The sequence below is a fragment of the Diceros bicornis genome, chromosome X (genome assembly GCF_020826845.1).
Source record: "Diceros bicornis minor isolate mBicDic1 chromosome X, mDicBic1.mat.cur, whole genome shotgun sequence".
Taxonomy (NCBI): domain Eukaryota; kingdom Metazoa; phylum Chordata; class Mammalia; order Perissodactyla; family Rhinocerotidae; genus Diceros; species Diceros bicornis.
In genome coordinates, this window is record NC_080781.1 from 1,065,861 (window position 1) to 1,091,853 (window position 25,993).

The 25,993-nt window shown below is 54.5% G+C and overlaps 2 protein-coding genes across 2 annotated transcripts in view; one reads left to right on the forward strand and one right to left on the reverse strand.

Moving 5' to 3' along the window:
* IL3RA (interleukin 3 receptor subunit alpha) overlaps positions 1-16,430 on the forward strand; it is a 34,776-nt gene extending 18,346 nt beyond the window's left edge. The window contains exons 7-12 of the mRNA XM_058535358.1: positions 2,458-2,573; positions 8,372-8,398; positions 9,868-9,982; positions 14,660-14,768; positions 15,835-15,913; positions 16,166-16,430. Coding sequence (XP_058391341.1) covers positions 2,458-2,573; positions 8,372-8,398; positions 9,868-9,982; positions 14,660-14,768; positions 15,835-15,913; positions 16,166-16,240 — 521 coding nt within the window. The 3' untranslated portion in view covers positions 16,241-16,430. The remainder of the gene's footprint in view (positions 1-2,457; positions 2,574-8,371; positions 8,399-9,867; positions 9,983-14,659; positions 14,769-15,834; positions 15,914-16,165) is intronic.
* Positions 16,431-18,249: 1,819 nt separating this feature from the next.
* On the reverse strand, positions 18,250-21,783 carry SLC25A6 (solute carrier family 25 member 6). The gene is made up of 4 exons (XM_058535359.1): positions 21,585-21,783; positions 20,081-20,567; positions 19,247-19,387; positions 18,250-18,713 (listed from the first exon to the last, which is right to left on the reverse strand). The coding sequence occupies exons 1-4, from the start codon at positions 21,693-21,695 to the stop codon at positions 18,556-18,558; spliced, it is 897 nt and encodes a 298-aa protein (XP_058391342.1). The 5' UTR covers positions 21,696-21,783; the 3' UTR covers positions 18,250-18,555.
* Between the last annotated feature and the right edge of the window lie 4,210 nt (positions 21,784-25,993).

The following is a 25,993-nucleotide window of genomic DNA, read 5'->3' on the forward strand; positions in this document are numbered from 1 at the left end:
CCATTCCTTGCACACAGAGACACTGGCTTCCAAGCGCCACACCTGCGACCCTACTTGAGAGCATTAGATGGTGACTAGAGCCTTTGCAGCCCATGGGCAGGCCCGGATGTGCCACCATCAGATGAAGCTGGAGGAGGCTGGTGGATACACCTGCTCCCTAGCCCTAGGCTGGGGTGGTTCCCAGCAGGCGTGTCTGGGCTGTCTCTGGGCCTTCCCCACCAGGACTGACCCGGCTGCCTTTATGGGGCATCCCCCCCTTCCTAGTCTCCCCTCCCTGCCCCCAAGCAGGCCAGGGAGAACCCCAGATGCTGGGGATCCTGCTGCGGACATGGCAACAGACGGCCAGGGCCTGGAGGGCTGCAGGGAGGAGGGAGGGGAGCCGGTTCTGAGAGTATTTCCTGGGGTGGAATTGCGGATTGGTTCTGCAGATGCTGCGAGACAGATGGAGGGACTGAAGGTGGATCTCAAGCTGGAATTTGGGGAGGTTGGGTGCAGGATGAGGGCACTGATGGAGACAAGATGGGAGAGAGGAGGAGGGAGGGGAGGAGGAGGAAGTGAGGGAGGAGGGAGAGGGGGAGGGACGGAGAAGGAGAAGAGGCGGAGAGGGAGGAGGGGGAGGAGGGGAGGGTAGAGGAGGGGGAGGAAGGGACAGGAGAGGAGGAGGAGAGGGAGGGAGGGGACGGGAGAGGAGGAGGAGAGGGAGGAGGGGACGGTGGAGGAGAGGGAGGAAGGGACAGGAGAGGAGGAGGAGAGGGAGGGAGGGGACGGGAGAGGAGGAGGAGAGAGAGGAGGGGACGGTGGAGGAGAGGGAGGGGCCAGGGCACCCACACCTGGGAATCACCCCACAGGGAGCTTGGACTTCCTGCAGGGTCCAGGTGAGACTCCGAGCAGGCAGGTGGGGACAGGGCTGGGCTCCTGGTGGGGTCAGGCCTGCAAGTGCATGTGGGGATGTGGTCCCACAGAAAGCTGATGGAGCCTGGGCGGCAGGGGAGGGGGACCCGAGGGAGGGGCAGGGCAGAGCCCTGGGGCAGCACAGGGAAGGGGGGCAGGAGGGTCCTGGGAGGAGCCAGCTCCAGCAGGCACGGGTCTAGGGAAGGAGAGAAGGCAGGCGGTCCGGACATCTAGAGCAGGCTGTGTCCCAGCCAAGGGGCGGGAGTCTGGGGCAGGAGCGGAAGCCGCCCGGTGAAGTCTTCGGCTGAGGTCGCTGGGAGTGGGATGGTCTGGGGCAGGGTGGGGAGCAGGTCGGGCTGCCCGGGGCTGAGCAGAGCCGGTCAGGTGGGAAGGAGGGAGGGCACAGTGCACACAGCAGACTTTCTCCATCTGCTGGAGAAACACGGAATGAGGGGCACTGGAATTGGCAAGAGCGGAAAGAACAAGCATTGTTCTGGGGGGTGTCAGCCACACAGACCTGCAAAACCTTTCCAGAAGGGTCTCAGGGGGGCAAGTCTCCCCCCATGCTGGTGTCTGAGAGCTAATCCCAAGGCCGAATTAGGCTAACCATCCCAACGTATCTTTTTTATTAATTGAAGTCATATTGGCTTATAACGTTGTATAATTTCAGACGTACACTGTTATATATCAGTTTCTGTGTAGTCTGCATCGTGCTCACCACCAATAGTCTAGTTTTTATCCATCACCATATAAATGTGCCCATTTCCCCCTTTCCCCCAACCCCCTCACGCCCCTTCCCCTCTGGCAACCACCAATCCATTCTCTCCACCCATGTGTTTGTTTATCTTCCACATATGAGTGAAATCATACCATGTTTGTCTTTCTCTGTTTTCACTTATTTCACTTAACATCATACTCTCAAGGTCCATCCATGTTGTCACAAATGGTACGATTTTTTCTTTTTTATGGCGGAGCAGTATTCCATTGTATATATACCTTATCTTCTTTATCCATTCATCAGTGGATGGACACTTGGGTTGCTTCCTCATCTTGGCTATTGTGAATAATGCTGCAGTGAACACAGGGGTGCATAAGTCTCTTTGGATTGTTCATTTCAAGTTCTTTGGATAAATACCCAGAATTGAGATAGCTGGATGGTACGGTGTTTCTATTTTGGTTTTTTGAGGAATCTCCATACCATTTTCCATAGTGGCTGCACCAGTTTGCACTCCCACCAGCAGTGAATCCTCTCCACATCCTCTCCAACACCTGTTATTTCTTGTCTTGTTAATTGTAGGCATGCTGACGGGTGTGAGGGGATATCTCATTGTAGTTTTGATTTGCATTTCCCTAATAATTAGTGATGTTGTACATCTTTTCACGTGCCCGCATCCCAACATAATTTTGTCATGCGTGTCTGTTGATATTTTCACTATTCTTCAACCTTTGAATGACATTTTCCTGCCTTTTTTCCCTTGAATTTGTAGGAGGCCTATTTTAAGAGTATGTCCAGAAAACTGATTTTGACTTGCTTTGCTCATACGAGTGTCTTTTTTCCTCGCCTAGAGAGATTAAGCCCACCCAACGTCACGGGATGGTGTAATAAAACCTACGCTCTCATGGAGTGGAGAACGTCAAGCCACTTCACTCGAAGATTTAACTACGAACTTCAAATACAAACGGTAAATGCTTCTCCCAGCTGGCGTCCCTGCTCTAGAATCTGTACTCTTTTGGTGGCTTTTGGGTAGAAAAGACACAAAAAATATGAAGCATAAAAACATTTAGCTTTAGCAAAACTAAAAATACCCGTGTTTGAAATACGCAGCTAAAATCGAGAAGGCAGATGACAGAAGGGAAGACACGTGCATACGTGTCTGTTGAAGGACTTATGTTTCGAGTAGATAAGGGAGTCTCACAAGTCAATGCTAAGATGACAGGCAACCCTATAAAAAATGGGCAAAAGGTTTAAACAGACACTTCCCCAGAGGAGATATATTAATGACCCATAAGGAGGTGAGAAGATGCTCACCCATCATTAGTCATCAGAGACGATAATGTCATCAAATCCAAAACGCAACGAGAGACTACTTCACGTCTGTTTTGTTGTTAGTGTCGGAAATGGATCTGACTCCCAGCGGCCCTGTGGGCAGCCGAGGGAACCCTGCCCGGTCTTTTCGCGCCACCCTCTCCCCTTCCGGCCTCTATCAGACAACGCTCTGCTGCTATTCATGGGGTTTTCGTGGCCAGTGTTTTGGAAGTGGGTGTCGGGTCCTTCTTCCTGGTCTGTCTTAGTCTGGAAGCCCCACTGAACCCTGTCCACCACGGGTGACCTGCTGGCATTGGACATCCCGGTGGCACAGCTTTCAGCATCCCAGCAACACACAGCTGCAACAGTGTGATGACCGACAGACGGGTGGTGTGGTCCCCTGGCTGGGAAACGAACCCGGGCTGTGGGGGTGACCACTAGACCCCGAGGGCTGGCTTCACACCCAATACATTGCCTAAATTGAGAAAAGCTGGCCAGACCAAGCACGGGTGAGGCTGAGTGGACGGGAACCCCCGTATGCTGCTGCTGGGAATTTCAACCGGTATAGCCGCTTTGGAAAACCCTTTGAAAGTATCTTACTGAGCCAGCAATTCCCTTGCTAGGTCTGGACCCAGGACAATATAAGGCCACCAAATATTTATTTACTATGTTATGTATCTATGTAATACATTTATTTATTATTGACATTCAATTATGATTAGTTTATACTTGGTTTTTCTGTAAACCTAAAACTACTCCGAAAAAATTAAAGTCTGCACATTACAAGAAAATGACCAAGTATTTTTGAGCTAATTGGAATTCTAAACTCAATTATTTACTTAGACTTATTTATGTACTGATACTCAATTCTTCTATGAACCTAAAACTACTCAAAATCTATTAATTAGAAAAAGACCAAGTATTTTGGACTTAATCAGTATTTTATATCAGTTATTTACTTATATATTTATTTTTTTACCTATTGGTGTATATTTATTATTTATACTCAGTTGCTGATTATTTTATACTCAATTTCTCTATAAACCTAAAGTGCTCAAAGCAATTAAAGTCTATAGGGGCCTGGCCTGGTGGCATAGTGGTTAAGTTCGCGTGCTCCACTTTGGCGGCCCAGGGTTCACAGGTTCAGATCCCAAGCACGGACCTATGCACCACTTATCAAGCCATGCTATGGCGGCGTCCCATATAAAGTGGAGGAAGATGGGCATGGATGTTAGCCCAGGGCCAGTCTTCCTCAGCAAAAAGAGGAGGCAAAACAAAATTGACAAACCTTTAGCTAGACTCACCAAGAAAAAAAGAGAGAAGGCACAAATAAGTAAAATCAGAAATGAAAGAGGAGAGGTTACCACAGACACCTCAGAAATACAAAAGATTATAAGAGAATACTATGAAAAGCTATATGCCAACCAATTCGACAATCTGGAAGAAATGGATAAATTCTTAGAATCATACAACCTTCCAAAACTGGATCAAGAAGAAGTAGAGAATTTGAATAGACCAATCACCAGTAAGGAGATCGAAACAGTAATCACAACAGTAATCACCCTCCCAAAAATAAAAGTCCAGGACAGACAGCTTTCCTGGTGAATTCTACCAAACATTCAAAGAAGACATAATACCTATCCTTCTCAAACTCTTCCAAAAAATTGAGGAGGGGGGGAAGCTCCCTAACTCATTCTACGAAGCTGACATTACCCTGATACCAAAACCAGACAAGGACAACACAAAAAAAGAAAATTACAGGCCAATATCACTGATGAACATCGATGCAAAAATCCTCAACAAAATACTAGCAAATCGCATACAACAATACGTTAAAAAGATAATACACCATGATCAAGTGGGATTTATTCCAGGGATGCAGGGATGGTTTAACATTCGCAAATCAATCAACGTAATACACCACATTAATAAAATGAAGAATAAAAATCACATGATCATCTCAATAGATGCAGAGAAAGCATCTGACAAGATACAGCAACCATTTATGATAAAAACTCTGAATAAAATGGGTATAGAAGGAAAGTACCTCAACATAATAAAGACCATATATGAGAAACCCACAGCTAATATCATCCTCAATGGTGAAAACCTGAAAGCTATCCCTCTAAGAACAGGAACCAGGCAAGGATGCCCACTGTCACCACTCCTATTTAACATAGTACTGGAAGTCCTAGCGAGAGCAATCAGGCAAGAAAAAGAAATAAAAGGGATCCAAATTGGAAAGGAAGAAGTGAAACTGTCACTATTTGCAGATGACATGATTTTATATATAGAAAACCCTAAAGAATCCACCAGAAAACTTTTAGAAGTAATAAACAAATATGGTAAAGTTGCAGGATACAAAATCAACATACAAAAATCAGTTGCATTTCTATACACTAACAACGAAGTAGCAGAAAGAGAAATTAAGAATACAATCCCATTTACAATTGCAACAAAAAGAATAAAATACCTAGGAATAAACTTAACCAAAGAGGTGAAAGAGCTGTACACCGAAAACTATAAAACATTGCTGAAAGAAATTGAAGAAGACACAAAGAAATGGAAAGATATTCCGTGCTCTTGGATTGGAAGAATTAACATAGTTAAGATGTCCATACTTCCTAAAACCATCTATAGATTCAATGCAATCCCTATCAAAGTTCCAACAACATTTTTCACAGAAATAGAACAAAGAATCCTAAAATTTATATGGAACAAGAAAAGACCCCGAATAGCTAAAGGAATCCTGAGAAAAAAGAACAAAGCTGGAGGTATCACACTCCCTGATTTCAAAATATACTACAAAGCTATAGCAACCAAAACAGCATGGTACTGGCACAAAAACAGACACACAGATCAATGGAATAGAATCGAAAGCCCAGAAATAAACCCACACATCTATGGACAGCTAATCTTTGACAAAGGAGCCAAGAACATACAATGGGGAAAAGAAAGTCTCTTCAACAAATGGTGTTGGGAAAACTGGATAGCCACATGCAAAAAAATGAAAGTAGACCCCTACCTTACACCATACACAAAAATTAACTCCAAATGGATTAAAGACTTGAATGTAAGACCGGAAACTGTGAAACTTCTAGAAGAAAACATAGGCAGTGCACTCTTCGACATTGGTCTTAGCAACATATTTTCAAGTACCATGTCTGATCGGGCAAGAGAAACAATAGAAAAAATAAACAAATGGCACTACATCAAACTAAAAAGCTTCTGCACAGCAAAGGAAACCATCAACAAAATGAAAAGACAACCTAACAATTGGGAGAAGATGTTTGCAAAGCATACATCTGATAAGGGCTTAATCTCCAATATATATAAAGAACTCATGCATCTCAACAACAAAAAAACTACCAACCCAATTAAAAAATGGGCAAAAGACCTGAACAGACATTTCTCCAAAGAAGATATACAGATGGCCAAAAGACACATGAAAAGATGTTCAAAATCACTAACTATGAAGGAAATGCAAATCAAAACTACAATGAGATATCACCTCACGCCCGTCAGAATGGCTATAATTAACAAGACAGGAAACAACATGTGTTGGAGAGGATGTGGAGAGAAGGGAACTCTCATACACTGCTGGTGGGAGTGCAAACTGGTGCAGCCACTATGGAAAACAGTATGGAGATTCCTCAAAAAATCAGGGATAGAACTACCATATGATCCAGCTATTCCACTGTTGGGTATTTATCCAAAGAACTTGAAAACACCAATTTGCAAAGGTACATGCACCCCTGTGTTCATTGCAGCGTTATTCACAATAGCCAAGACTTGGAAGCAACCTAAGTGCCCATCAAGGGACGAATGGATAAAGAAGATGTGGTATATACACACAATGGAATACTACTCAGCCATAAGAAACGATGAAATCCAGGCATTTGTGACAACATGGATGGACATTGAGGGTATTATGCAAAGTGAAATAAGTCAGAGGGAGAAGGTCAAATACCGTATGATTTCCTTCATTAAGTAGTAGATAATAACAACAATAAACAAACACACAGGGACAGAGATTGGATTGGTGGTTACCAGAGGGGAAGGGGGGAGGGAGGAGGGTGAAAGGGATAATTCGGCACATGTGTGTGGTGATGGGTTGTAATTAGTATTTTGGTGGTGAACATGATGTAATCTATGCAGAAATAGAAGTACAATGATGTACACCTGAAATTTTTACAATGTTATAAACCAATGTTACTGCAATAAACAAAAAATTAAAAAAAAGAATAAAGGCTATAAATGAAAAGAAAGTGACCAAATATTTTTGAGCTAATTGCTATTTTATATTTAATTATTTATTTTTATTTATTCATTATGTCTATTTATATATTTATGTATTATTTATACTCCGTTACTGCTGTTGCTCATTTTTTTTGTTGTTTGCACTGAGGAAGACTGGCCCTGGGCTAACATCCGTGCCATCTTCCTCCTCTTTATATGGGACACCACCACAGCATGGCTTGCCAAGTGGTGCATCAGTGTGTGCCCAGGATCCAAACCGGCAAACTCCGGGCTGCCATAGCGGAGCGCACGCACCCCACCGCTTGCACCACCGGGCCGGCCCCTTTTGCTCATTTTTTTACGTAAACGTAAACTACTCAAAAAATCAAGTCTATTAATTTTTAAAAGACCAATTATTTTTAGGATAATTGATATTTTACACTCAATTATTTACTTATTATTTTTCTTTCCTTATTCCTGTATTATCTTTATTTATTATTTATACTCAACTGGTGATTATGCTCAATATTTCTGTAAACCTAAAACTTGTCAAAAAAAATAAAGTCTATTAATTTTCTATGAAAAGAAAGACCAGGTATTTTTTAGTTAATCAACATTTTATACTCAATTATCAATTTATACTTATTATTTTTATTTATTTTTGCATTATATTTATTTTTATACTCAATTACTGATTATTTTATACGCAATTCTTCTGTAAACCTAAAACTGCTCAAACAAGCTGTATGCACTAAAAAAAAAGCCACCTATTTTTGAGCAAATCAGCATTTTATAGTGTTGGTGTTTTTTGGCTGAATACCACCCAAACTCCTTTCTCCCCTACATGATTGGAGGGTGCAGCTATTGCTGCAGCCAGAGGCAGAGTCGTAGCCCAGCTTCAAGTCAGCCTACAGCTCCCTCCACTGTCACCCATCCATGCCACCACAGGCACACCCCAGAAGCAGCCTGGGAAGACAGTGGGTCTTGTTGGTCAATGGACACTCACAAGGCCCCCACCCCTGTTGCTGCAGTCACACAGGAGAGGCCGTTTCTTAAGGCGCTCTTTACCACTAAGCTCACCGTTTGACATGCCATCACTGCCCAGGGCATCCCGAAGTCCTGCTGCTTCACTGGGCCACCTGGAGAAAAACGGTGGGGGGGGCTTTCTTAGGGGGCAGGATTGGGCACCCACTGCTTCTTGTTTTTGTCTTGCAGGGCACAGATCCTGCCTACACAACACAGGTGAGCGTCCCCTGTCCTCCCTGAATGTGGCATCAGCAAGTGCAAGTTGGCTATTTTTATTACTGCCCATCCAGCAGCGCCCACATGCCAGACTCTGCATGTGGGTGTCACACACCCGTACATCAATCTCACAAAGTCAGTATTGAGGGAAGAGGAAGCAGCGACTCTGAGATGAAGCTCCCAAGCAGATAGACCCAGAGGCTACTGCCTGCCTGGTGCTGCCCAAGGAGGTTCAGCCACGCACCCCAAACTCGTTAGGCTGGGCCAGGCACCCAAATTTGGTGGGGGAGTCACCAAAACCGTGCGCTGTGACCAGCAGAGGCAAATGTTTCCACATAGGTGGTCCATGCATTGGACAGGCATCTCATAACCGCCGGCAATGGACCCCACTCACTCTCTCTCCATCTCTGCCTCTCTCTCTCTCCCCCCTTCCCTCTCTCTCTGTCCTCTCTTAATCTCTCTCTCCCACTCTCCATCTCTCTCTTTTCATCCTTTCTTTCTCTCTCTCTTTCCCTCTCTCCTCTCCTATGCTCTCTCACTGCCTCCATCTCCACGTGGCTTCTCCTCTGTGTCTGTGTCTCCTCTTCTGTCTCTGATGAGGACACTGTCATTGGATTTAGGGCCACCCTCCTCCAGGATGACCTCATCTCCATCCTTCACTTAATCATGTCTGCAAAGACTCTATTTCCAAATAAGGTCTCCTTCCTGGATTCCAGGGGACATATCTTTTTTGAGGGGACACCACTCAACACCCTATAGGGCTCCATTTACTACACAACACCCCACAGATGGCACTACTGATGTTGGCCTCGCTGGTGGTGGCCACGGATTATTTACTGTCTAGTGATTACAAAGAACATTTTTGTTCGGGCAACAAGACCCTGGGCTGAGACAGGAAGGGGGCTCCAGGGCCCGGGCCCCTCTGAGCACTGGGTGTCTTCCCGCTGGTCCTCACAGGGGCTGCTCAGGCTCTCTCTTGGGGGCCTGTATTAGCTCCCTGGGGCAGCCGTGACAAGAACCCAGACTCAATGTCTTAAAACCACAGGAATTCCTCCTCCCCCAGTCCTGGAGAACAGAAGTCTGAGATAAGGTGTCACAGGGCTGTGCTCCCTCTGGAGGCTCCAGGGGGGGTCCTTCCTGCCTCTTCCAGCGTCTGGGGCTCCTTGGCTTGCGGTCGGATCCCTCCCGTATGCACACGACCTTATTCCTCTGTGCCTGTCTGTCTCCAGATTTGCCTTCCTTATAAGGACACCAGTCACACTGGATGAGGCCCACTGTATCCCATCTGACGTCCTCTTAACTAATGACATCTGCATCGACCTATTTCTGAATAAGGCCCCTTTCTAAGACACTGAGGGCTCCCACATAGGAGTGTGGGGGGGACCCACTCTACCCCTTATAGGGCCCCATTCTTCTCTCTCCACCAACTGGGAATGGTCTTTTCGTCTTTGTTTGCTTTTAAATGGCAGGTCCTGAAAGAAAACTTCTTTGTGCTAAGCAATCCCGGAACCTACACCGTGCAGATAAGAACCCAGGGTTTCTTCACCAAAATCCTAAGCGAGTGGAGTGACCCCAAACGCTTTGGTGAGTGGCGCCTTTCATTTCGCCTCGTGTGTGTGTGTTGAACGCTCTATCTGCTTCTGTGTCCCCAAAGAGGGCTCTGAAGAAAGTAGGTGACCCTGCACCTTGAGTTCATGCCACGGGACGGCAGAGGCTGGAGGGAACAAGACTGTCCCACCAGGAGCTGCCCGGGCCTCAGTGCTGGGCAGTGGGGTCCATCTCTTCTATCCAGTCACCATGGGTGTGGGCTCCATGCCTGATTAGAAGGATTTCCCCAGGATAAGGGCTGCCGTTTCTCCCTGAGCTGTTCTGAAGCCAGGTGACTGGGACCCTCCTCCCAGGCTCCAGGAATGTCACATTTTGGAGGTGGCACAGCAGGAAACTTGGTCACCGGGCTGAGGCCATGTGCATGAGTGTCCCAGGGCGGCTGTAACACAAGACCACACGCTGGGGGATTAAACCACAGGAATTCACCCTCTACCCCTGAGGTCAAGGGGTCGCACGGCTGCACTCCCTCCACAGGCTCCAGGGGAGGGTCCTTCCTGCCTCTTCCAGCTTCTGGGGCTCCAGGCGTCCCTCGGATTCTGGCCGCCTCCCTCCATCTCTGCCTCCGTCTCCACGTGGCTTCTCCTCTGTGTCTGTGTCTCCTCTTCTGTCTCTGATGAGGACACTGTCATTGGATTTAGGGCCACCCTCCTCCAGGACGCCCTCATCTCCATCCTTCACTTAATCACATCTGCAAAGATCCTCTGTTATGGACTGAATGTGTCCCCCCAAAATTCACATGTTGGAGTCCTGACCCCCAGGACCTCAGAATGGGGCTGTATGTGGAGATGGGTCTTTAAAGAGGCGATGAAGGTAAAATGAGGTCAATAGGACTGGTGTCCTTATGAAAAGAGGAGATGAGGACACAGACACGCACAGAGGGAAGACCATGTGAGGACACAGGGACAAGACAGCGTCTACACGCCAAGGAGAGAGGCCTCAGGAGGAACCAGCCCTGTGACACCTGGGTCTCGGATTCCAGCCTCCAGGACTGGGAGACGATAAATGTCTGTGGTTTAAGCCACCCATTTGTGGTCCTTGGTTACGGCAGCCCCAGGACACTCATACACTCTCTTTCCAAATAAGGCATCAGGGGTCAGGACGTGGACACGACTTTTGGGAGGACACCCTTGGTTCCCTGTTCTGCATGTGGGGCCACCCGCCCTCACTGAAGGGATCGCCAGGGCAGGAGGAAGCTTGCTCTGCAGGCCTGTCCAGTTGCCAACTCCACGATCCCTCCACTTCCATCCGAGGGCCCCTCCCTGACCTGCAGCCATCGCTCTGAGACCAGTCCCCACATGACATCACCACGCTGCCTCCAGCACTTTTCTTCTTTTGCACGTGGAGGAGATGGTGGCCCCAGCCAGAGAGAAGGGGTGGTGGCCGGTGGGGGACTAGAGTCAGATTTGACAGGAAGGGCTGGAGGCAGACTGTCTCTTGCCAGGTTAGGGAACAGACGGGGCCAGCACGAAACGTATGGGGGTGCCCAAAACTCAGCCATCAAGATAAATAGTTGGATGCAACATCTTAAAAAATCCAAATTAATGCAAAAAAAAATGCACGATGAATAAAATGCCAAAATTTGCCTTCTCCTAGTCCAAGCCCTGCTGACTTATGTCATACCAAGACCCCCCACTCTCACCCCGTGCACGTGGTGAGAAGGAAGTAGGAAACACGGCCCCCAGTGTGGTCATGAGCATCCTTCTCTGGGTGATGGAGCTCGAATTTTGAATGCATTGAGGTGAAAATGATCAATGCACGTTGATGTGACTCAACTGATCTGTTGAGACAGCTGCAAATACTTGGGTGACTGGAGAGGTGGGGATGGCTGGAAGGAAGAGTGAGGGCAGGCGAGGGGCCCCCAGGGCAGACACACAAGTACCCATGGAAAGGCCAAGGCAGGTGCCATGTTGGATCTCGTGCTTGAGTCCCACAGAGTTGGGTGGATTCGTGTAATTCTGGGGCAGATGAGCAGTGTGTCTGGGTCACGGCCACACAGTACTGTGTGCAAGCCCCCTGGGCTGGATACCAGAACCCTCACTCCAGCCAAGTTCCATGAATCCTTCAGATGAATGGACGGCCCCTTTGTGCAGACACAACCAGTGGGATGTGTAGGTTCATCTGCCATTGGTATTACAGAAGACACGAGAGAAGGGGACATATCTGCGCTGACCCCTGTGTTATTTAGGGTTCTCTGGAGAAACAGAACCAACAGGATGTGTGCATATATCTCTATCTATGTATCCATCATCTATCTGTCTATTCATCTATCTATCTATCTATCTGTCCATCATCTATCTATCCATCCATCACATCTATCTATCCATCATCTATCTATCTATCATGTATCTATCCATCTGTCTATCCATCCATCATATCCATCTATCTATCTATCTATCTATCTATCTATCTATCTATCTATCTACCTACCTATCTACCTACCTACATCATCTATCATCTCTCTCTCTCTCTATCTATCCATCCATCCATCATATCTATCCATCCATCATATCTATCATCTATCTATCTCTAATTTATCATCTATCTATCATCTGTCTGTCTATCTATCTATCCATCATCTATCTATCATCTGTCTATCTATCTATCTATCCATCCATCATATCATCTATCTATCTATCTATCTATCTATCTATCTATCTATCTATCTATCATCTATTCATCCATCGTATCAGTCTATCTATCTATCCATCCATCCATCCATCCATCCATCCATCCATCATATCTATCATCTATCTCTATTTATCATCTATCATCTGTCTATATATCTATCTATCTATCTATCTATCTATCTATCTATCTATCTATCTATCTATATTTATCTATCCTCTCTCTATCTAACCATCTATCTATGTATCTATACCTATCTATTATCTATCTATCTATCTATCTATCTATCTATCTATCTATCATATATTTATCTAACTCTATCATTTATCTGTCATCTAACTAGCTACCTCTCTACCTACCTACCTATCTATCTAGAGACAGAGACAGGGAGAGAGATTTGCTTTAAAGAATTCGTTCATGCAATTGTGGAGGCCGGCAAGTCCAAAACCTACAGGGTAGACCAGGCAGCTGGAGACCCAGGGAGGAGCTGATGTTGCAGCTCGAGTCCCAAGGCCACCCAGAGGAAGAATTCCTTCTTCCTCAGGGAATCTCAGTCTTTTCTCTTGAGGCCTTCAACTGATTAGATGAGGCCCACCCACACTACAGAGGGCAATCTGCTTTATTCAAAGTCTACTGATTTAAATATTAATCTTATCTAAAAAAATACCTTCATATTAACATCTAGACTCATGTTTAAGCAAATATCTGGGTACCGTGGTTGAGACAAGTTGGCACACAAAATTATAGAGAGATAGATAAATTACTTGTGCTGCCGTAACAAAATACCATAGACTGGGCAGCTTAAACAACAGAAATTTGTTAGCTCCCAGATCTGGAGGCTGTAAGTCCGAGATCAAGGTGAGGGCAGGGCTGTTCCTTCTGGAGGCTCTGAGGGAGCGTCTGTTCCAGGCCCCTCTCCCCGCTGCTGGGGGCTGCAGGCCCTGTGAGTCAAAGCTGGGTTACTTGTTACTGGCGTGACCCACAGTTCTCCTGGCCCCCTGGAGGCCCGTGGGCTCTCGTGATTCCTGCAGGCCTGGTCTGCGGTGCGCCACACCCAGATCCATTCCCCGCAGACCCTGGAGAGAGACATCACGGAGAAAGGTCCGAGGGGCAAGTAGGAGACCTTTCCCAGGTAGAGCAGCTGTATGGCCAGCTCCCTGCAATGTGCCTTTTGGGTTTCACCTGCCCTCTGGCCGGCCTGGGGGTCTGGGGCAGGGGTGGGTGGAGACGTGAGGTCCCCTTTGCCTTCTCCCCTCCTCCCCTCTGGGACTGGCTTCCTGGCCATCGGGCTAATCTCACCTACATCTCACCTATGGCTTGCAGAGCAGATGCCTTCAGAACCACGTGCATTTCTCAGGCTACTACCACACCTGGGTATCCTCTTCCTGTCCGTGCTGCATGCCCCTCCTGGACTCAGTTTCCCCTCCGTTCCCCTGTCCCACCCCTAAGCTCTGCACCCCTGCCCAAGCTGTTCCAGCCAGCTGCCTGTCTTGCTCCGTGGCAAAGAGCCCACTATTGCCAAAAATCTGTCATTAAAACAAATCGTTTAATGCCATAGTTTTTTTTTTTTTTTTTTAATCAAAGTTATGCAAAAAATCCACGATGGGCATAATATCCCCCTCCGCGCAGACCAGGGCGCGGAGCGGGAGCGAGGCGGTTGTTCTGCAGGACAGACCCGCCTCGCCTCCAGCCGGCCCGGCGGACCATGCGCGGCGAGGGGAAGCCGGGCTCTTTGAAAACACTCTCGGGGCTGGGTGTCCCGCGCACTGGCAAGACCAGAGGGCGACGGGTCAACGCCAAGTGTCCCTCGGTGGTCAGTCGGGGGGCAAAGGGCTTCTGGCGAGGGCTCCCCCCGTGGGGGCGGCTCCCGCAGGGTCCCGGTGAGCAGGTGGCCGCCGTCCCCACAGTGGACGGTGCTCCGCGTGCGGCCGCCTCCCCATCCCGGACCCCTGGGGCAGCGGCCGCGGATGCGCTATCCCTGCACCCCTAGGACCGGCCCGACGCGTCCCCTCCGCCCCCCTTCCCTAGTGTGCGACCCGGAGAAGGAGGGCGCGGGCCTCCGCGTCTGGCTGACCGCTTCGCTGACCGCGCTGGGCACGCTGCTGGCTCTCGGGCTCCTGCTCCTCCTCTGCAGAAGGTGAGCGCCCCGCGGCCCCGGGTTCGCGGGGTGGTTTTCTGGGGCGCGCTCCACCCTGGGGGTCCCTCGCGGCCGGATGCTACCCCTTCGCCCCCGATCGCGCGCCCCCGGGTCTCAGCCGCCCGGGCGCGCGCGCCCGCCTCTCCCGGGCCTCCAGGCGCCCCAGGGGTCTTTCTGAAACATGATCCTAGTTTCCACCATCTGGTTCCCGCTGCTCAAGGGACACCAGGACGCCCGGTCCCCAATGCAGCATCCCGGGGGCCCCTCCCTCCCTTCCTCCCTCCCTTCCTCCCTCCCTTCCTCCCTCCCTTCCTCCCTCCCCAGACCCCCAGCACACGACGGGGGGCTGCAGCCAGGGTCATCTGCTCGTCCCCACATGTCCCCACTTTTTGCTCCGTCACACCTTATCCAGACTCCCCCCTCCCCAACATCCGTCAGGACGTGCCCCTGGGACCCTTCCCCACCCAGCGGGCAGCAGGCCAGCCGATAGCGCTATCATGGCCTGTCCCAGCTGACCACAACTCCTGCTGCTGGGGGTCCCTTCCACATGCCCGGGGGGCTCAGCCTGATGGGTGAGCCCGGCACAGGCCCTGTCCTGGCCTGGGGATCTTTCTCCCAGTGCTCACCTGGTGGCCCCCGACTCTGGTTCGACCTTGGCTCTCTCTTGGCTTCACCCCACCCTCCCAGCCCCTTCAGGCAGAGCCGCCCTGCGGAGGGGCTTGGTTTTAGGCGTGGGTGGGCCAGCTGCCAGCGGGTAGGGGACAAGCCCCTGGGATGGGGTCATCGCCATGGTGATAGGAGCTGGAGGCCGCCTCCATCTTTCCAGGGTCTCTGGCAGGGGTGGGGCGAGGTGCAGGCGACTGAGAAGCAGTCTTAGCTTCTGCTAACACGGTGATGAGCCACTCGTGCGTGTCCTGGCCGTGGGGGCCGGGAACTAGAGCCCCCCGCCAGGAGGGTCGGGTCCTAACTCCATCCCGGCCTCGCTGTGGCCCCTCTGCGGACGCTGCATCTCCCCCACGGGGGCTGGCTGGTCCTGGTTTCCCAGCGTGAATGTCTCTTCCCCCAGGTACTCGGTGACGCAGAAGCTGTTCCCCCCCATCCCCCGCATGAAGGACCACATCACCGACCACCTGCAGAACAAGCTAGTACGGGGTGGCTGCTGCCAGGGCGCGGGTCTGGGGACGAGGCGGCCGCAGCCCGGCCCAAGCAGCAGGACGCTCTCCTGTGGGCCCCGGTGGGCGGCGCGCACGGGAGGAACCGGGAGCCTGGCCTGTGAGCAGGGGGCGGTCCCCCGAGGGGGTCCCCCGGGGGGTGGGGCCACGAGCCCCCGTGAGCCGCGCAGTGTCCAGGCCAGGCAGGTTCTGGACGGGCCGGGCTGAATTCCCCCTCTCTCACAGATGGTCTGGGAGGCCGGCAAAGCCAGCCGGGAGGAGTGTCCGGTGGCCGAGGTGCAGGTTCTGGGGGAAACGTGAAGCCGGAGGCCAGGCCTTGTTCTCGGGGGCGACCAGGCGCAGTTGGACGAATGGACGTTGTGACCGGAGAGAGGGGGGACCCCAGTGCAGCGTGCGCAGAGCTGCCACTACGAAGAAAGACAAAACCCTGTATTGTGCTCACTTCCTAAATAAAAAGCTTTTTCACTCACTCCCGGGCCGGGAGTTGGGATCTGGCCGTGACCCCTCTGTCTGGCCTCCTGAGATTGGCTGCACCCAGGGCCCCACTAACACGTAACTGGACTTGCCCCTTTGCGAGCGCTGTCTTTGATGGTCCCATGTGTTTTCTTGCGTGTTCTCTTCGTCAGCACCTTAAATGCCTCACGTAAGGGGGATGCGGCTCACAGCCCTCGTGAGCTCCATGTGCGACCTGGGGAAGCGCACACAGGAGACGGGGCGCTGGGGCAGCAGTAAGGGGGCGTCCCAGCCACGGGACCCCACGTCGGGGGAGGCCAGCACGAGGGGGCCGCGGAGCGTCAGGAGCTGGAGATGGTGGAAGGCGGGGGACCCCGCTGTCTGCTGCCCCCAGCAGGGTGTGAGAGCTTCAGGGCCCACGGCGTAAATTCCTGCCACTGAGGCCCCCCACCCCGCGGAGCCGCTGGAAGACGGCCACCCGCCAACACCCAGCCATGAACCCAGGAGAAAGAACGCTCACGTCACACCGCCCGCCACTCGGGGACCTGGTCTCCAGGAGGCGGGCTCCCCTGGAAACGCTGTCTGGCACGTGGAGTCGCGAAGTGACCTCTGGGTTTTTGGCTTGCTTCCATCCTTAGAGTTCCAGGTTCTTACAGGCAGGAAATCAGCCTGAGTTGCATTTTCCGACTTTGCCTACTTTGCTGAATAGCGAGAAGGTGATGACGTGCAGAATGCCCCACGGGTCCCAGGGTTAGGCTGACGGGATTCCAGCGAAGTGCTAATTAAACGGGGCCGTAATTATCTAACTGAATGGGCCATTCCCCACCAGGCTAGAAGGAACGGGGTGAGGCCATGTCCTCATTCTCAATCCGGCACAGCTCCCGGGAGGACACGGAGGGTGTCCAGGTTCAAAGCTAGTCCACCCTGAACGCCGGGGCTCCCCGACAAGGTTCCTCCGTGGAGGCGGGCAGGGCCCCTGTGGGGGTGACGGTGGACAGTCCTGTCCTGTCTTGTTACCCCATGGAAGCCAGCAGATCTTGGGCCAAGCTTGCTTCAATTTCTCCATCTCTAATGTAACCGTCTTGTTCCACAGACATGAAGGTTTGTAGGTACCGAGGTTTTGGAATCAGAAAAAACAAAATCTGCCTTCTTGGGCCAGGATTTCTGACGCCCAGGAGAGCAGGGCCGGCCTTCCCACCCCAGTTCACCCAGCCCAGAGGCAGACGATACCAGGATCCAAGTTCAGCCCGGGGGACACTGCAGTTTTTTTTTGTTTCCTGCACCGAACCTAAGTGTTTGTGCAGAGACGGCTCCATGGGGTGGATGCTGAGCTGCCTGGGGGCTGGGCAACGGGCTCCCCCATGCAGGCATACACACGGGGCAGTGAATGCTCATGAGAGACCAGGGCAGGCGTGGGCCACGGACGCACAGCAGCTGCCACCCCTGGGGGCTCCTTGGTGGCTTAATGCTCGAATGGTGGATGGAGAAGACCCCAGGAGCTCAGGGCAGAAGAGGACTTCAGAAAGGAGAGGCCTGTCAGCAAACAAGCCTCCCCACAGAGAAGCTCCGAGACCCCAGGGTCCTGGCTTCTGTTTGTCCCTTCTTCCATCCACGGGCGGCCTGGGGGACAGACCAGGCTGCAGACGGGCAGCCAGGGCCCCGGTTTCAATCCTGCCGCTTCCCAGCTGGAGATCACCCTGACCCCTTGGGCCGCCAACCCCACGAGGCCGCTTGGTTCAGACAGACCACCACACAGGGTCTCTGTGCCCCGATTTTATTGTTTTGCAGCGGAATGCCCAACACAGAACGTAATCGGAAATACTCGGCTGTGCAAAAGATAGTGCTTAAGTACAAATGGGAAACATGATTCCTTTTTAAATAAATACTTAAACACAGGCGGGCCCTACCTGGACTCTATGGCCGTGTCTCCGAGCTGCCTGGCCGTGGACCCACGAAGACGGCATGATTCCCCTCCCCCCCGCAATCGAGACATGGAATCCGGGCGCCAGTGGTCACGATCACAAGGACCCTGTCTAGAGCCTTCCCCGGCCCCTATGCGGGATCGGGCCGGGACAAGGATAGTGGAATTTCTCGAAGATCAATGGTCCGTAACAGTTAGGAATTCTGAGGTGCGGTTGGTCCCGGGTCCGGCGCGGCGAGGCCTAGATGACCTTCTTCAGCTCGTCGTACAGGACCAGCACGAAGGCGCCCCCCATGCCCCTGAGCACGTTGGACCAGGCGCCCTTGAAGAAAGCCTTGCCGCCCTCGTCCTTGAAGATCTTGCGCCAGCAGTCGACGGTCCCCTTGTACATGATGTCAGCTGCAGGGAGAGGGGTGTGGGTCAGCGGGAGGTTCCTCAGGAAACGGGCACGAGGCGAACCACGAAAGACACGGTAGGGAGACTAATCCTCGGATGCCACCATCCGGGCAACTTGGAGTCAGAACCGCGGGAAAGGAGGCTCTGGATGCCCAGTGCCCCTGCTCACAGCCCCACTGGGCCTACTGCTGGGGGGTGGGGATGAAACACACAGAACTCCTCCACAGAACCCCACCTCCAACTCCTGGTCCACTCAGGGCCCGTGGACGCCCCAGAGACAGTTAAGGGAGGCAGACCCAGGACACGGGCATGAACAAGTCTGCAGGCAAGGCCAGAAAAGAGGCTGTTGGAACCGGATCCAGTGTTGCCTGGACATGGGTCACTGCCATCGACCAGAGCCTCCTGTTAAGCCAGGCCACCTTGGGAAACTCCTTATCCGATGGCCCCAGAATCCCACAGGCTGAGGCCACGAGGCCCTACGAGAACGTCTCTGACCTCCCGCTGCCCAGCCCCCTCCCAGCCCCGAGAGAAGATACCTCCTTTGCGCCCCGATTGCATCATCATCCGTCGCCGCACGGTGTCGAAGGGGTAGGAGACCACGCCCGCCACAGCCGTCACCATCTGGGCGATCATCCAGCTCACCACGATGTGGGTATTCTTGGGGTCGGGGAGCATGCCTGCAGGGTCACCACCAGCATTAGGCCCCACAGCTGCACTCTGCCGCCCCCTGGCTCCACACGGAGCTCCCGGGACCAGGCGACATTGGAGAGGTCACAGTGGGGTCAGCTACAGGGGGAAGCCGCCTGCAAGCTCCAGTGGGACTGGCCCAGGGGCCAGCAGAGCACCTGGGAGTGGCCTCTCCAGAGCAGCGGATGCACGAGGCTCGGACAGTGGACATGCCACACCTGAGGCCGTTCTGCTGTAGAGGTGCCAGCAGGCCTGGGCCCTCACTGACGGGGGGGCTTACTTTCACAGGTGAACTGTGCCCCCTCAAAAAATCACAGTGAATTGCCAACCCCCAAGATCTCAGAACAGAACTGTATCTGAATACCGGATTTTCTACAGAAATAATCAGGATAAAATGAAATGATATAGCACAACCTTATTTCAATAAGACTCACATCCTTACAAGAAGGCAAAATTAAGACATATAGACATCAACAATGTACATGCACAGGGGGACGACCACGTGAAAACACAGAAAGAAAACGGGTGTCTACGTGCCAAGGAGAGAGGCCTCAGGAGAAACCAGCCCTGCCCACGTCTGGGTCTCAGACTCCAGCCTCCAGAACGGGGAAAACATGAGTGTCAGCTGCTGAAGCCCCCCCGGCCAGCGGCGCCGTGTCAGCAGCCCGGGAGAACCCACTTACCCTTGGCCGTGTCGTACACGCCAAAGTAGGCGGCCCGGTAGATGATGATGCCCTGCACGGAGACGTTGAAGCCCTGGTACAGGCCCCGGACGCCGTCAGACTTGGTGATCTTCACCAGACAGTCCCCCAGGCCTTTGAACTCCCGCTCCGTGGCCGACTTCCCCACGTCGGCCGCCAGGCGGGTCCGGGCGAAATCCAGGGGGTAGACGAAGCAGAGAGAGGTGGCTCCGGCCGCCCCCCCAGAGGCCAGGTTGCCGGCGAAATACCTCCAGAACTGAGTGTGCTTGTCCACGCCGCCCAGGAAGATCTGCTTGTACTTGTCCTTGAAGGCGAAGTTGAGGGCTTGCGTGGGGAAGTAGCGGATGACGTTGGCCAGGTTGCCCCTCCAGAAGGACAGGATGCCCTGCTCCCGGGGGATGCGCACGATGCAGTCCACGATGCCCTTGTACTGCTTGTCAGCCGCGATCTGCTTACTGGCGTGCTGCACCTGAGGGGCGATGGGGGCGGGTCACACGGGGGCCTTTCTCTAACACCCACCACGACCCCCACTGAAGATGTCCGCTCCAAAGACTAGCTCGTGCATGCGGACTTCGAATTGCCCAGAGACCTCACATCTGGAAACACCAGTTCTTTTAACTCGGTAACTGTTTGTCGCTGCAACAGTGTTGCCAACAGACATGGCAACATCGTTGCTATCAGCGCAAACCATTTTCTAAGGTAACAATGTTGCCACCAGAACGATCCATTTGTAAGGCAACAATGTTGCCATCAGAGCCATACATTTCTAAGGCAACAATGTTGCCACCAGAAACGATCCATTTCTAAGGCAACAATGTTGCCACCAGAACGATCCATTTGTAAGGCAACAATGTTGCCATCAGAGCGATCCATTTTGTAAGGCAACAATGATGCCATCAGAGCGATCCATCTTGTTGCCATCAGACCAATCCATTTTCTAAGGCAACAATGTTGCCATCAGAGCCATACATTTCTAAGGCAACAAATGCTGCCACCAGAACGATACATTTCCAGCAGCTTGCAACATTTGTAACAACACACAATGATAGTTTATTCTGGTTCAGAACACGGAGTATAAAAGGGGGAGCAAGAACCGACGTCCAACGCCAAAGGGCGTTAGCAGGAACCCCGTGGCGCGCCCAAGGCACCGCCCCCCCCACACCAAAGAGTCTGTCCACGCGGCCAGCAGGCGCGCATGCGCCCTTCGGCCAGCGCCGCAGCATCCCGGCACGCCAGACTCCAAGCGCACGCGCAGGCGTCCACGACGCGGAGAGCGCGTGCGCGCCCGCGGCTCCACCCCCGCCCATGCGGCAGCGCCCACGTGACGCGCGCCCGGCCCGCCCCCGGAAGCCGGAGGCGCGCGGACAAAGCGGCGCGGCGCCCCACTTCCGGTGCCCGGCCGCCCGCCGGAGCGGTGCCCGTGGCCGGCCCGGCCGGCTTCCGCCGCGCCCAGGCCCTGGCCCCCGCGTCCGCAGGCCGCCCGCACCTGCAGCAGCAGCTTGACCCGCTCGATCGGGGCCACCGCCGTCTTGGAGATGGCGGCGGCGATGCCTCCGGCCAGGAAGTCCTTGGCGAAGGAGAGGGCCTGTTCCGTCATGGTGGCGGGGCGCGCGGCGCAGCGGGCGGAGAGCGGACGGGGACGCGGAGAGCCGTGGGTAGCCGCCGCTGGCTCAGCCCTGCCGCCGCCGGGACCGAAAGGACGGGGCGGCCAGCGCGCAGCCGCTAAGGTGCCGACGCCCCGCCCCCGCCCCCGCCCGCCGCGCCCATTGGCTGCGCCGCGCGCCGACGCCCCTCCCCTTCCCGGATCCCGCGCCCCCGCAGGCTGCCGGGAGCCGCGCCGCGCCCCGCCCCGCACACCCGCGCGCCGTGCCCATTGGCTGTGGCGCCGACTACGCCCCGCCTCTTCCGCGCTCCGCGCCGCGAGGCATGTCGGGAGCCGGGCCCCGCCCATGCGCCCTGTGGGTCGGGGGCTTGGCGGACGCCGTGACCTTGTCAAGGTCAAGCCGGGCCCGCGCGAGGGCGACAGACGGCGGCGGTGGGTAGGGGAGGCCGGCGGACCACCGGGCTCGCCTCGCAGACCCCCGGACCTCGGCCGTGACCCCCGGGCTGGCCCCGCGAACCCCCGAGCCCTGGCCGTGACTTCCGGTTTCGCCCCGCTGATCTCGGATCCCGGCCGTGACCCCCCGGGCTGGCCCCGCCGACCCCCGAGCCCTGGCCGTGACCTCTGGTTTCGCCCCGCTGACCCCCGGACCTCGGCCGTGACCCCCGGGCTGGCCCCGCCGACCCCCGAGCCCTGGCCGTGACCTCCGGTTTCGCCCCGCTGAGCCCGGATCCCGGCCGTGACCCCCCGGGCTTGCTCCGCGGACCCCCGAGCCGTGGTCGTGACCTCCGCGTTCGCCCCGCTGACCCCCGGACCCCGGCCGTGACCCGCAGGGCCAGAGCAGGGGGCCGAGCCCCCCTCCCCCGGACCCTCGACCCCCAGGGCGCTCCTACCCCCTACACTCGCTCCCCCCGAGACGTGCCCCCGCGGCCCGGCTCTCCAGGCCGTGCTCGCCCCCTGCCCGGGAGACCCCGGCCCCTCTTCCTATCCGTCCGCGGGGCCTGCGCGAGCCCCCCGGGACCACCCCAGCTCCCGCGGGGGCCCCGGAACCCTGACCCCATGGCGGGACTCCGGGTGGCGCTCCGGGCGCTGCGACGTGGGGGCTCCGGGAGGGGCAGGAGGGCGTGTGCTGCCCGGCACATGCTCACACTCACACGCATGCACTCACGCTTATGCTCGTGCATACACGCCACGCGTGCGCACGCTCACTCCCGCGCACATGCACACTTCATGCACACGTATACACACCCTCACACGTGCACACAAGTTCATGCACGCGTGTACACACATGCATTTGCACACATGCTCGTGCACACACAGACATGCACAGGGACGCTCCCGAGGCCGAGGTGTTTTGAAATGTTGCAGACTTTTTAGTGAATTGTAACTAAGTGATACAGGTCGTAACCGTCGCGAACTGAACACGGTGTAAGGAGCACCAAATAGCTCTTCAGTAGCAACCGGGGAGCCAGAATCCCGTTTCTTTTCTCCCGCTGTTTGTCTCTGTCTTCTTCCCTCCCTTTCTCATTTTTCTCCCTGCCCCCTTTGCTTCTTTTTGGTCTCCTGCGTCCCCACCAGCAGGTAAAACCCCCCTGGCAATGGGTTCACGGGTGGGTGGAGGCCTGGGAAGCACCCAGAAGAGCCTTGGGCACTGGGAGCCGGTGATTTCCCCAGTCTCCCGTGTCCTTGACCATGGCTTCCTGAGTCCGGTCTTGACCTCCAGGGAGAAGCAGGGGACGGGCAGTGCCTGGGGCTGCCCAGGTGCAGAGGGTGGTCTAGCTGTGGGGGAGGGAGGAGTGTCAGCGTCTTGGCCCTGGGGGCATTGCTGTTGGAAGGGCCTTGGAGGTTCTGGCATGTTCTTGAGGCTTCACCGGGACAGAGGGGCAGAGAAAGTCCCTGGAGGTCCACGCCCGCAGCCCCCATGGGGCTCTGGAGTGGAGGACAGAGGGCGGCCGTGGGGTGTGGGGGGACGAGATGTCTGCTCAGGGGTCCGTGTCTCAGAGGAGAAAAGCATCTCCTCTTGTTCATTTGTTGCCGGGATCAGCTCGCTGGGCCGGGAGGGACCCCAGTGATGGGGAGGGACCCTGGCGAGGCTTGTCACGGGGCTAGCGGGGGCCAGCCAGCTGAAGCTGCTCCTTCAGGATCCAGCTGGTTGGCATCTGCTCAGGCCGGGGCTGCGGGTGAGGCCCTGGAACCAGTGTTTCTGTCTCAGAGCCTGTGTCATGGGACACTGGAACATTCCTCCCGTGCTGGGGGGGCCGTTAACTCAGTGACCCGCTCCCCTGCCCCAGGCGTGGGGACGTCCCCTCCCCGAGCTCCGCCTGCATTCCTGGCTGCCACCCCACCGCTCAGCCCAGTATGATGTGTGTTGGTTCCTCTGAGCGCCCGGGGGTCCCTGGCCGCCTGTGCCTGGCCTCAGGACGGTGCTGGGGGAATGCTTCTCGAATGAACAAGTGAATGAGTGAATGAATGAACGTGGTCTCTTCCTGTTATCGCTGACTGGGGCTCAGAATGTGTTCTGTAGAAAGTGTTGCCCGTGGGCAACTCGTGCGCGCGCGAGTCATGGCTCCCCTGCCCCACTAGGGCTGATTTGGGAGGGTGGCGGGGCTGTGCACGCCGGAATCCGAGATCTCCGTATACCTGGGAGGGGAGAGCCCAGGTAGACTGTGCACCTGGGCCTGGAAAGGGAGAGGTGGGGTGAGTGGGAAGCGGAGGTGGGGAGCGTCTCCTCCAAGGGTTTAAGTTCCAAGACCCAGCAGCGAGGAGACAAGACCCAGCCCTCGGTGGCGCTCGGACGGAGTGAGAGATGAGCTGTGGCTGGGCCAGCAGGTGATCTGATTGAATCTGCACCCCAGAGCATCTGAGAAGGGGGTGGGTGATTGAAAGAAACGGGGGAGGTGATTCAGGGTTTCAGCTGACCCCTGGGGGTGAGTCATCGAGGTGAGGAGGGATTTGGGGGGTACGTGCTGTGAGCTGGGCCCGGGGAGTCTGTCCTAGTCGACAGGCAGTTCCTTCCAGTCCTGCGTTGTGTGACGTGGTCTAGTGGGGTGTCATGAGGCTGCACCGGGAGGGCGAAAGATGAGGACCCACGGGGACAGGGGAGGGGCCGGGGCGCTGTGGACACGGGTGTGGTCCTGACGGTCTCTTGTCCTAGCTCCTTCCCCCATCCCCGACCCCTGATGTTGCAGCCAGTAATGCATTTAGACTGTACCGTATGCAGTGTGTGCTGAAATATTTTTGGAATGAATGAATTCTGCCTGGAGGGCGGGGGTCCGGTCAGGCTGCCCAGCCCAGAATTCCAAGCTTGAAATCTTGTCTCCTAAAGAATAAACACCTGTATGGGGGCCCACACACACACTCACTTTCTCTCCCACCATCTCCTGAAAGCACTGTTTTTGGGTGTTAGTTCTAATAAATGCAAACACGGGTCGTGGAGGACTCATATTTTCTCACTTCTTTGCAAGTCCAGCAGAGACAGGGGGAGTGGGCGGTCTGGGGACCCCACGGACCCTCCGTCGGCTTTCACGTGTCATCAGGCCCTCACTGTCAGGCCCGGGGGTCTCCCTCGGGTGGGTGGGTCCTTGGTTCAAGGGCACAGTCATGGGTGTGGGACTTCAGGGTCGGCCACTCCTGGGGTCCGGGGGTCGGGGCTGACTGCACAGCCACGCTGCCCCCAGCCCGTCCGGCTCCCTGCATCCAGGGCTGGGGGGGCTCGGGTGCCCCGGGCAGGGGAGCTGGCACCTCTGGTTAGAGGCACAAACCGGGTGACCTTGAGACGGACGCTTGGTTGCTTCTGAGAAACCCAGTGACCTTGAGACAGCTCCGGGCACCCCGAGGGCTGCAGAGCAGGTGTGCGATGTGCCCTGGACCTGAGTCGCTGTTCCCACTGGGGACGCCCCGGGTTTCTGCTCAGCCTGGCTGAACACGGGGACCACAGGGGCACCTGAAGGACTCAGCCTGTTCCCCCGGGAAAGGAAGGAGGCTGACTGCGGTGGCCAAGGTGCCCGGGTCATTGTCACCCAGCACAGCAGCCGTGCACCAGCCCGGGGAGGCGGGGCGGGGCCGGTGAGGCGCTCGGCTCTCCTGGCCACTCGCTCTGCAGGTCCACCTGGGAGACAAGGACAGAGGGGCCGTGAGCGTCTCTGCTTTGCTCTCACACGGGTGAGCTGCAGGCACCACACCGGACAGCTCAGCCCCTGCGTGATCCATGCTGCACGTCCTGCCTCCCGGGGAGACACATTTGTGCTTTTTAAAAAAAATTTGAAGTCCATCCAAAATTATATGTGTTATAGTAT

Excerpts from the sequence above, each read along its gene's own strand:
- SLC25A6 (XM_058535359.1), bottom strand. The coding sequence starts at position 21,695 with ATGACGGAACAGGCCCTCTCCTTCGCCAAGGACTTCCTGGCCGGAGGC. Across the intron at positions 20,568-21,584 it reads GGGTCAAGCTGCTGCTGCAG|GTGCAGCACGCCAGTAAGCA; the intron begins GTGCGGGCGGCC and ends ATCGCCCCTCAG. Across the intron at positions 19,388-20,080 it reads CGTGTACGACACGGCCAAGG|GCATGCTCCCCGACCCCAAG; the intron begins GTAAGTGGGTTC and ends GTGACCCTGCAG.